The sequence below is a fragment of the Ambystoma mexicanum genome, chromosome 12, assembly GCF_040938575.1.
Source record: "Ambystoma mexicanum isolate Mex_15411 chromosome 12, UKY_AmexF1_1, whole genome shotgun sequence".
Classification (NCBI taxonomy): Eukaryota; Metazoa; Chordata; class Amphibia; order Caudata; family Ambystomatidae; genus Ambystoma; species Ambystoma mexicanum.
Window position 1 is genome coordinate 489,962,977 of NC_090936.1, and position 12,110 is coordinate 489,975,086.

The 12,110-nt window shown below is 46.4% G+C and overlaps 1 protein-coding gene across 2 annotated transcripts in view; it reads left to right on the plus strand.

Moving 5' to 3' along the window:
- Window positions 1-995: 995 nt before the first annotated feature.
- FAM180A (family with sequence similarity 180 member A) overlaps window positions 996-12,110 on the plus strand; it is a 130,501-nt gene continuing 119,386 nt past the window's right edge. The window contains exon 1 of one of the 2 annotated variants that reach the window (XM_069628765.1): window positions 996-1,543. In XM_069628765.1, the coding sequence (XP_069484866.1) occupies window positions 1,282-1,543 (262 nt within the window). In that variant the 5' untranslated portion in view covers window positions 996-1,281. The remainder of the gene's footprint in view (window positions 1,544-12,110) is intronic. The other variant, XM_069628766.1, reaches the window with a different exon arrangement.

The following is a 12,110-nucleotide window of genomic DNA, read 5'->3' on the forward strand; positions in this document are numbered from 1 at the left end:
CTGTAATTGCGCCGGATGATTTTACAGTCAGTGGTATTTACGCCGGCTCATGATCCAGCAGAGCGGTATTGGTGGCGCTAATCCTGTTACCGCCACTTTTTACCACCAGACTTGTCATGAGGCCCTATGGCTTTAAAACCCAAGGGGGGTTTGTTAGGCTTACATTAATCTGCATGATACTAATGTGACTTTGCATGCAGGAAGCAGAGAATAAAACTAACGCCATACTCTTATTGCTCAACATATTTCTATGACAATGTATATAGTGTATAGTTAGTTCACTATGAAAGACTAGTTTATTGTGTAATGGGGTATGCTTCCAAGGCATTGTTATAAATAAACTATTACATAAGCACATGCAATGCAAAGCAAAACCTTAATAAATATCTATATCACCTCAATCTGGGAAGATGTGCTCAGTTGCTTAAATTGTCCACATCCTGGTTTCACCATTTAACCAAAGAGTGTGATCCTGGGCAGATCATTTAATTGGGCTTTGTCTTATCTGCAGCTCAATAAGTGATTCACTGTATCGCTTATGTTAATATATCATGCTGTTATTTAAAAAAGCCTAATGACTATAGAGCTGCTCCATATCTGCTAATAGTGCAATTTAGTTATTTTGCACCACAACGTTATTTGCCACTTGGCTTACTTATGGCACCGTATTCTAAAGTCACTTCCATGGTGCCTCCAAGTATCAGACTAACGATGCTCCTTGCGATGTCCTTTTCTGTGAAGTCATTAGGAGGTTTGCATGTATTTTGCCCCAGAGGGCAAGGACAGAGGTCTAATCGATGAGTTTACTTCATCCGTAATGATTCTGCATTTTTTGTTGTTGTTTTGTTATGTGTTAAAATGCCACTCTGCTACCAATACTACCAAATAAGTAGACTGGGGCGGGAGTGGGCGGTTTGGGGGCGCGAATGAGACTGTATGGAGTTGCACGCACTGCATTTGGGGGAGAAGAAGTAGGACTTTTTTCGTGGCTCACCATCACACTCCCCACACCCACTGTTGCAATGCCGGATCTCCCCTGCGCCCATCCCTCCATTCTCCCTGTAGGGCAGTGTCCTCGGCTGCCACGGCAATGATGTGTCTTTTTCCTCCTTCTTCTCGCGCCTCGTTTCTTTCAGTGACATACACGACTTACTGTATCCTGCAAAAGGACTCTGCCCCCTGTCCACGCCGGCCAACAGAAGCCGGTGGGAGGAATGCGCTGTCGGCTCCAGGCCGGTCCCAGCTGCCAGCGCGCGCACGTGCCCCTCTGATCGCCTCCAGATGTGCGCACGAGAAGAAAGCGCTCACACATCTGCAGGGGAGACGACTCGCAGCCTGTGGTCCAGAGAAGGAAAGGGAGAGCGAGGCTCAGGCAGCGACGACGAGGCCGTACCTGGCCGGGTGAGAACCTGCGACAAGCCTCCTGGGAAAAGGGGAGCAGTACAGCATTTGAGGGAAGCAGCAAAGATGCGTCTCCAAGCCTTCCTGCTACTCGTCTTTTATTACGGCGCAGAGGCAGATGTTGCGAGCAAGTGGAGCCGAGGTAAGCACACGGTGGGATAAGGTAGCTCAGTGTTTTGAGTTTATCAAGTCTGGCCGCAAGTCATAGGCGAGGCGCTCAGCTTTTCACCCAACTAAAAGCGATACTTTGGGTGCCCTGGAGTAATGATTGCATGGCACCTGATACCTAGAGGTAAATGATGTACATGGCTTGTGGTGAGCAATATGTACATGGGCACGACCATTGCGAACAATATCTGTCAGTGCCTCTTTCTGTGCTTGTGTCTTTTTCTTCCATTTCTTTTAGTGCTCGTTAAAGATGCTGGGTTTCCCTCCGCCTCGTGGATAGCCAGGCGTAGGGAGCTTGAGAAGTAATTCTATGCCTGGCCTCTCTGCCCAGAGGTCTCTTTTAGTAGAGGTGGAGAATGGGGCTGCATTGTCGTTGCCACACGTGTTACTCTGTGCAGGGAACCCCTGTACATGGTATGGGGAGTTCAGGCTCAATCCTTTCAAAACTTTGTGCATTTTGCCTCACTCTTCGGCGAATGGCTCGAGCAGAGAGAGAAGTGAATTCAGCCTCAATTCCCATCCAATGCTTAGCCTCTCTGAGCAGGAACTGCATACAAGGAGCAGGAGGGGAGTTTTGACTGCATGTCCAAGCAGTGACTGGCCTCTCTGCTGGAGTTGCCTCTAGAGTATTAGAGATGAAAATGGAGAAACCACTAGCGCCACTTTTTGAAGACATTCCCTCGCGAGTTAAGACAGAAGCTTAGTCTGCATGCCCATTCAATCATTGGCCTCACTCCATAGGGGCCTATAGATAGGAGGTCAGAGTATGTGACTATTTTAATATGTGCTCATTTATTTAGCTCGGGTTAAAAACATTGAACTAATGGTCTCTGAAATTTGAGGGCCCGCCACCATCCAATATTTCTTCTCTTCCTGAAGACTGGGACAAAAGGGGTGCTCATAAAGTATGGCCAGCCGTTGGCCTCTTTCTTAGGGGTGCCATTTCTACTTGAGGTTCTAATGTCCTTTCCAGCATTGGCCTCTCACTGCAAGCATGAGCTCCCCAGACGGGGAACCAGGTGACAGTTTCCGCAATATCCCCGACATTGGGCCTCATTGCGAGTTTGGTGTTAATTCTGCCAGAATTATGGCCAAACTTGATTACAGATACCGTCATACCAGATTATGAGTGCCGGTATGGCAGCGTTAGTCCCCACTCATAGATTCTATTGGGTTATCTGGGGGATTTGGAGAAATTACCATGTCTGTGTTAATTAATTCCTTCAATGGGCCTCATTACATATTTGCCGGTAATTTGGGAGTAAATCTGCTGAATTTCCGTTAAACTCGATTACCGTTACCGCCAACCTGGTACCGCGGATTTACTGTAAGATTACAAGTGGTGGTAAGGCGATGTTAATTCAATTTTTGGAGTCCATAGGACTCTATGGGGATTTTGGCAGAATTACTGCAGTGGTTAATTCTGCCAACTTTGCTGATTTTTGGCAGCAAGGTGGAGGATTTACCTGCAACTTTTCTCTGGTGGTAAATCCACCACCTTAGCAACAAACTAGTAGTACAGTGATGCGGTAATGCGATGGTAATGCGCCAGTAATGGAATTACCGCTGCATTACCACTTTTTTTACCTGCAACACCGTACTTGTGATGAAACCCAGTGTTTGGCGTTAAAGAGGAGGCGTTACGTCCAGCACTAGGATGGTGGTAACCCTTCTCCTTTACCGCCACACTAATCGTTTGCCAGAGCAAGAAACCTAAGGGTTGTTTCACTACCGGCAAAAAAAGTGTTGGAAGTAGAATTACCACCAAATTTGGACTGCGTCAAGCTTAGAATGAGCGCAGGGACCTCTCGCATGTGTGAATGTTGGTCTTGTGGACACTCTTTATGTACATAGGGAATCAGCCAGAAACTAGAGACAATTTCCTGCCACCCTTTATTTCCAGCCGTAAAGAGGGTTTGGGTATTTCTGACTCGAAAGCAGCCCTGTGTATTGTTTTTTTTTATATTACAGCAACATTTTGCACTAACAGAGTGAGAGAGATCAGCAATCAGGCAGAACCTGTCATTTTCTTTTTTTTAAGAAATAGGGCTGACTATCCCATTTTACAGCATGTATGTTACAAATATATTGGGTAAAAATATCTGTGTTATTAAACTCATGATATATTTCAATATTTTAAGGTCTGCAACTGTCACAGTATTTTGTGTAGTTCTTATTTCTCAGCGGCAGGAAATCATGTATGTGTCCATCACTAGAATGTGTGCCTGCTGGAAACACTGTTTACAAACCAAACTTATATCAGTGCCTAATTGGGGCTCATTACAGGTTTGGTGGTATTTCAGCTGTAAATCCTCCGAGATGGTACTAAATTATATTACTATTATCGCCACTTGGTGGTGTTCGTCCCGAATAATTGGAGTCTAGTTGCCACCTTTGGGATTTTTTGGCAGAATTACCGTAGTGGTAATTCTGCCACAATAATTCATCCAAAATTTTGCAGAAAGCTGACATATTTGTCGCCAGCTCATAGAAGGAGGTGAATCCTCCAACTTTCCACCAAAGTTATAGTTGGGCGGTGCGGTATTGTGATGGTATACAGTAATACTGCCGCATTTACCAGCTCCGCCTAACTTGTCCCTGTCCCTGACACATTTTTCCACAGCAGAAAAAATCACCATTCTACATCTTGTGCCAGTGAAAATCCAATCGAAGGCTTATGGGAGAAACTAAAATGTGTTCTGGAATGCAGCAATCACATGCATGAGCGCTACTCAGACAGTACAGGGTGATGCTAATAACATTCGTTTATGCCATGGGGGCTGTTCACGTATGTAGCGGGCCACCGATTTCTTACTAAAGCACTGATCAATAATTTGCATGTATTCATTTTTTCATGAATTTGACTCGAATACGCTTTTCATGAGATAAGAGTTCAGTGGTCACTATAGGGCCCGATTCACAGAGCTTTTTCCTATGGGATTGCGCCATTATAAAACGCTTCTGTGAATCAGGCCCATACATGTGGTGAAAGGCAAGCAGTGTAGTAGCTGGCACCATTAACCAGTGGCCATGGCGAGGGGCGAGGGGGGGCATTGCTGCATAACTAGGTGACACAGAGGCCAAAGCCTTTGCCCAGTCGAGGTTACAGTATTCAGACCAGCGACTTTGCCCATGACTGACGGCTGCAGCTTGAGGGACTGGCATTAGGTCCCCCTTCCAGTTTGAGTAGCTGGAGATTCAAGGCCTTTTTAAAGAGGAGATCAATCTCATATCATTAAAGGAAGTCTTTCAGTGGTGGACAGGTAGGAACAGAAGAGACCTGTGTAGTGGGGGGATCGTACCACACCTCTTTTTGGGAGACATGTTTAGGCGAGCACACAGTTCACTTTCATATGCCTTAAATGAATACTTGACCTGCCTCTTACCTGCCTCCAAACCCTGCTTACCTGGGTTATAGATCACCCTGGTGAGCCTTGATGGGCAGTAGAGAATGGACGGGAAGGCAAAGGTTAGAGCAGGATGGATTGTCCCAAAACCCCTTAAGGAGAAATACACTAGGTAAAAGTCAATGGCACGCAAAAGCAAAGGTGGACAAAGGAATGCTGGCGTGTAGTTCTTTAGTTCTTTGGTTCACTTATGCTTTCTTCTGGTACACCTACATGGGGGAGCAGGGGTGATGGATGCTTTTCAGGTGCACCTGGTGGCAGCGGGTTTGAGATCTGGGGATGTATATGCATGTGTTGCAGATGCAAAGGAGGTACGGAGAGGGTGAATCCTTCCAATATTCAGTAGTTGGCAAGCGGCTAAGTTGCCAGTGGCATTGATAAAGGCAGATCGTTTGAGTTTGCTGTCAAAGATGACTCAGAGGTTGCGGCCTTGAGGGATATAGAGAAGCAAGCTTATGAGAATATAATGGAGGGAGACGTATGATCTTCGAGACAGTTGACAAGCAAAAACTTCTGATTCCTATCTGTCTAGTTGATCACAAGGCAGTGGATGAAAATCAAGTAGCTGATGGAGTAGAGGCAGTCCAAGATGTGAGGTTACAAGCAAGTCAGAGTGAGAGGCGAAGATGACCGAGTTGGATGTGGTTAACATGTAGGTAGAGACAATGCTCCCAAGGAGGTGGTTTAGAAAGCCAATAGGGAGGACTGAGGACAGAGCCATGATGGAGGAGGGAGTGGCAGAACACCATGAGCTGGCAGAGTATCTTTCCAGGAGGCCGGTGTAGATCCAGAGGAGAGCGATCCTTAAATACCAGTGTGGCAATGTGTGCAGGTTTGAGGGGTGGTGTGTAGAGTCAAATGGAGCCATAGTCGTCTAGAATGGTTACACTGGAGTTAGTGCATGAGAAAAGAGATCACACATGTGACATGAAAGAGTGAGGTCTTGGGAGAATCCACGTACAAGAGGGTTGACAAGGTTGTTTGTAGACAGGTAGTGTGTAAATTTAGTCCCAAGCTTTCATGTGTTGCTTCACTGAAACAAAGGAGGAAGAAAGGTGAGGAGATATCAATGGAGTAGTGCCAGCCAAGGGTATGGGTTTAAGCAAGGATATGATCAGGGCCAATTTTGAAGCATGGAGAAATCAGACAACATTGGGGTCTAGCAGAAGCTTGAGTGTGTGCTCTAGATGTGTACCGAATGTGGGTTCGGTGATTTTCACAAATTGAGCACAGAAGGTTCCCAACGGTTTGGCTGCTCTGGGGTTGGAGTGAAATTGGTGGCTGTTTGGGGGAAGTGGGCTTGAGGGGGGAAATCAATGGAGGCAGAGAAGGACAAAGTACACCTTTATGTAGTTGGTATAAAGGAAGTGGGGATAATGCATGGTTGAAAAGAGCAATGCTGGAGGATCTGATGGCTTGGATGTTGGCGAAAAATGTGTCAAACCGGTGAGGGAAGATGTGATCATGGGAGATGTAGTGTGGAAAGTAGGCATGGAAGAAGGGTGGATCATTTCTGAGGGTGACTTTGGAGTAGTTAGCATGTAAGAATTGAGTTCTGTGAAGAGGGAGGGGGTGGGATGGAGAGTTGGCAGAAGACTTTGGATTTTACTTCTTTAAGACCAGCAGTTTAGCTCAAATGTGATCCAGTTACCACACAATTGTGCCCATTGTGCTGCTCAAATATGTCACCTGATATAAATCGATTAGGATTGTGGTTCTGCTCAATTACGCCCAGGGACTGCGCTCAATTATTGTTGGTGACTCTGCTCAATTATGCCTGTGGTGCATGTTAATTATGTCCCATTGTGCCACTCAGTTATGCCCTGGTGGAAGGGGGCAGAGCTGGTGATAGGCCTGGAGAATGCGGCTTAAGGAGGACTGCTGGTGGCACTGTGGCAGATTGGGGAAGGGGGGAACCCTGGCACTCCAGAGAAGCTATGGTAAAGAAGAGAAGATGCCCCACTGACCAGGAAATTAGATTTTGCTTCTTCGGCTCCAGCCACACCTATAGTGATGCTCGAGACAATCTTCTGCTTCCCATCCCTCCCATCTGAACGAGGGGCGGACGAGCCTTTGATGGCCAGGATCAGAGCATATCTCCAGTGAATGGACACAAGATCACCACATCTGGAGTTAGAGGCAGCTGCATCAGGAGGTGCAGTTCCATCAGCCAGGAACACCAGTGGATCTTGGCACCAGGGGGGCAGCAAGCCTGGAGTCTTTAAGCCTGCGTGAAAGTTAGAGCTAAGTTGTGTGGGCTATATGGACCTGGCATAGGAAACTTCCACCAAAACAGGAAGAATGGTGACAGAGGAGACAAGTTTGGAGTAGGCAGCTTCAATGGTACAAAATTAAGCGACGTCCTGAATCCACACTTCAAGAAACGAGAGGGCGACATGGGAAGGAAAAGAGAATCCAAATGCTTGAAGCCATGCACTGCATCTTTCAAGCCCTGTTTATTAAAGACTTGGAAATGCGGATGCGGATGGGGACAGAGTTGAGGAGATGACATAAGCTTAGTAAAGCAAGGGGTAAGAGACAGAAGGCCGCACAGCACTGTGCAGCGTCTTTAATCAGTTAAATGGAGAACAAACTTGAGAGACTTGAGAATCTGAGCAGCACAGCGAACATACGTCCCCTAGGATTGCTTCAACTTGGGGAGTCAGAAGACCTCTCAACCACAGTGAATGCTTTATTAACCTTAAAAGCAAATCCAGGAAGGGAAGGGGCAACAATCACCCAAAAGAAAGCCTTCCGGTGCTCATAAAGGAGTCTGGGTGTAGACCACAGGGAACAGGGATGGTCATACTGGTGCTGGTGGTACCAGATGCGTGGAATAGGTTTGGGGCCTTAAGGTCAGGCACAAAAAGCTGGCTTTGCAGATTCCAGGCCAAAAAGGCTGTCTTCATCGTATGGCCCTTTTGTGCCTGGCCCCCTCCCGATACCTTTCAGAGCCCTCTCCCCAGGCCACTGGATGGTCCACCACCACACTCTCCACTTACTGGTTGCGCTCCGGCACACTTGTCCATCTCCCATGTGGTCCACACCCCTTACAGGCCTACGAATGAAAGTCAGCCTTTTGTTTATCCAGCCTTCCATATCTAGATTTATGGGGGCGTGGCCTAGACACTGCAAACCGGTGCATAGTATGCTCAAAGCAGCTGCAATCCAGGAAAAGACTGAATACGGGGGTCATCCAATTCTCTTGTTCCCTGATCTCTGCCCTGGGATCATCAACAAAAGGCCTTACTTACAGGCCTTAACAGGGGAACTGCCAGAGGTGGTGATCCAGTCACTTGTACGAAGACACACGAAACTAGGGACATTTATAAGGAAACAATATTTATCCTTGGAAAAGTAAAGGCTGCCAGGGAATTCTGGAGAAAATATAGGTGGAAAGGGCGGGACTTGAGCTGGGAAGGGTTGGGACGCTGTGAAGGGTCAAACTTGTGACTTGAGCTCATGGCCAACCTCAGCTTGATTCATAGATTACGCTAGTGGTTAGACAGGGCTGATGGCCTTTGACTGGCCCGCCCCCCTCAATGGAATGGGGACTTTGGTTGATGCAGGGTCCAAAAAATATTGATATGGTCTGTTCAATGTCTCCCCATCTACTCAGGGGCTTCTGGTTGATTTTCTCTTCCTGAGAATTGATTCCCATGTTGTTGGACGCTATGGGTTTCTCCGCAGTTGCATACGTAATTGTAAACAGTCTTTTGAGTACGGTGTTGAAGTGTTCTTCCCTAAATATGTACACTAAAAAGATGTTGACAAAACAAAAACAAAATATATGCACAGGTGCATCTCAATTATGCTCACTATTCTTAAATAGGTGCAGCTCAGTTGTGTTCTGTATCCCTGTTTAGTAATGGGCCGGTGCTGCTCACACATGCTCTGTGACTCCCTTACTTACTGTTGCCCTGGATACAGTTCAGCTTTGCTCTGTGATTCTCTTCAATGATGCCTCATGGTTATCCCAGCATGTTCCTTGGGAACTGCTCATTTAAATGCAAATGCTCTGCTCAATTCTGCCCCCCCCCGTTTTCCCGAATATTGTTAAGTGGCTATACCCAAATACGCAACTGATGCTGCTCAATGCTGTCTCTGGTTCAGCACAGTTGTGCTCTTTAGGTCTGCCAAATAATACCCTGGTGTGGCTTTATTATTCCTCAAGAGCAACTCACGTGGCACAGGTATGCCCCTCCTAGCGCTACCCAGGGTTGAGCCTGGTGCTGTTCACGTACTCATGACATTGATTCTCAAATATCGCCCTGATGCTTCAGATAAAACTCCACTCCATCCCCTTCACTAAATCATGGTTTGCTTGTTCGAACTGTGGGATTCTGGGTCACTTTCCATTGTTACAATGCAATACTGTCAAAAGCCAAGACTTACATTTGTGGACAAGCCAAACAATGAGGAGTTGTTTCGGGACGCTAACGGAGTCGAGGATAAATGTTTTGCAAGTTGCCCAAAGGATGATCTACTGGCTTCGACTATAGTTGTTATTTCGGAAATTTAAGGATCTCTAGTCATTGGTTTGAACATGAGTGGATTATTTATTGTGCCTAAAAGCAGTGCTGTTCATGTATGCACTAAGGTGTCTTATGGCTGAGCTGTGCCGGAGCCATGTGTTTGGATACTGACACGGGTAACCTTGAAACTGATTGGGTGCACCACAGGAAGCCAGCATGAAGCCTCGTTGGCTCACATGTCACGTTTGTACCTCCAGAGACCATATGTAAGCTGTATCATCAACAGTAGGTGTGATCTCGGTTTGTTAGGTGGACTTGCAGGTTATGTGTTCTAGTAGCCCAGAGTGGACATTCTTCAGATGATTGGTGCTCTATGATGACCAGCCAACAAGGGGATTCGCTATTTCAGCAAGGTCCATTATCATACAGTTGTTTTGATGACTGCCACCAATACAATATCCAAACTTCGTTCTTAACTTTGGAGGAGATAAACAAGGCACATGCCTTTGTACGATGCTCAGGATGTTAGGTTTACCAAAATAGACCCCCTCTGACTTTCCTCCAATCAGTTGCAGTTTACAGCGAGTTATCATCTCCTTTGTCTAAAACTTGGGTGCACACTGAGAGCGATGAAAACTGTCACCTCAACCAACAGCCGGGTGTAATTAGTCCATGACCGTAAATATCCTGACGACTATAGCAGTGTGAATTAGTGGGACGGGTAAAAAGTAGACAATAAGCTGTAGAAAGTTACCATCCCTTTGACACTCTACATATAAGATGTTCCCCTGAGTCAGAAAAGAGACACCTGCCGGGGCCTGTCACTCTGAAAGCTGTCAGGCAAACACAGGCATTATTGGAAACCTTTCGACCCCCTGGACCAAAGTTTCTATAAGGAGTTGGTGATTCACTGCGTTGAAAACCGCAGGCAGGCTCAGCTGCAGCAGCAGTGTGATTTGCCCCTCATCTACGATAGTATGTGCCTCTTCTCCCAGGTGTCATTCAAGGCGTATTCTGCACCAATGTGTGGGTCAGACCCTTAAACATCACAGAGATTACCCGATGTTGGCTCTGAAAAAATCCTGAAATTGGACCACTGCTAAATGACCCTGTGTCTTGAGACCTATAAGGTATGATTGTCCTGAAGCTAGGGGCTGGCGATTTTCGGGAAGCCACTGGTGGGTCCCTGGACAGCAGACCTCCCATATCTGCCCACTGCTCGCAGGCTCCACTACTTCTGGACCACAGACAAGCCAATACCAGGAGGTTCTGGTCCTGGGGGCTGGGGATTGAGAGAAGCCACTGGTAGGTCCCTGGACAGCAGACCTCCCATATCTGCCCACTGCTCGTTGGCTCCACTACTTCTGGACCATAGACAAGCCAATACCAGGAGGTTCTGGGCTGGGGGTTTGGTAAGGTGCAGAACTGTGTCACAGAGCTTACACAAGACTCTTAACAAACTCTGGGAGGAATCATGGGCCACTAGGGCAGGTTGCCCCTAATAGTACTCAATGTGTAGTACACTATTGGAGCTGGCAGGTGTATCAACGTTTGAATTAATGGGCGCATCAGTTTAGATATATCACTGGCAAGCAACCTTCTGCCTTTCTCCATACTGACCTCTAGGCCACCGGGATTTGTTCTGGTAGTGTCAAAGGTCTAGCCAGTCTGATCACAAAATCGATGCTCAATTATAGTTGTCATGTTTTTAATGTTCCCACTCTGTCCCTGATATGTTTGGAAAGGTGTGTGAGTATATTTCATGTTGGGGCACACATAGCATTGTCAGTTGGAAATAACAGAGAGCAGGAAAACATTGACTGCTGTGATCATCAGTTGTGAAATTGTTGCTAGTACAATGGCCATGGTGCTGCTAGTCGTGATGATGCACAGGAGCACATAATTGGAGTCATATTCTCAGTTGGCAGCTAGGATCCTGAGGCAACAATTCAACATGCTCATCACAAGATAACAAGCACTACACTCCAGCCTAAGCAGACAGACAGAACGTAGAGAAGCACATGAGGGCATTCTAAACTACAGTTTACCCTAACTACATGTTAGGGCAAGCACAGTGGTAAACATCATTTCCCAGGAACAGAAGAAGTACAAGACTCTACTTCTGTCTCTACAGCTGCTTTTTTGTTGCAGTGAATCTTTGGCCAAGCATGTCATCATGAAGCCATCTTCCCAAAGTGTGACCTTTATATGCAGATTTACAAACGAGGCACACTGTTTTCAAAGAGTCGTCTTGGCCTATTTAATGCTTGGCATCCCTTCTGTATGGAACACCACTAAAAGCGAGCAGTGACTTCAGTTACCCAGCATTTAGAGTATATTTTATTATTCAAGCCCAGTCTTTATTTAGTCGTTTGCTAAAGAGATCACCACCCAGCATGAGAAGGGAGACCAATCTCTATTCAGAGTCAGTTCTTGGCTGTTCTGTGACGTATGTCCTCTATGACCTTCCACCTCATCTACAAACCACCTCACAGGAGTGACTCTTTCATTGAAGTCTTCTCTGTCTTACTCTCCTCTGCCAAATTAGCACATTCAAATAATGTCTTTCGCAGTGATTTTAACGTCCCCGAGTCACAGGCTGACAACCACACTTGAAGCATGCTTTTCACATTGACCGTTTCCATGGACCTTAAGCAAA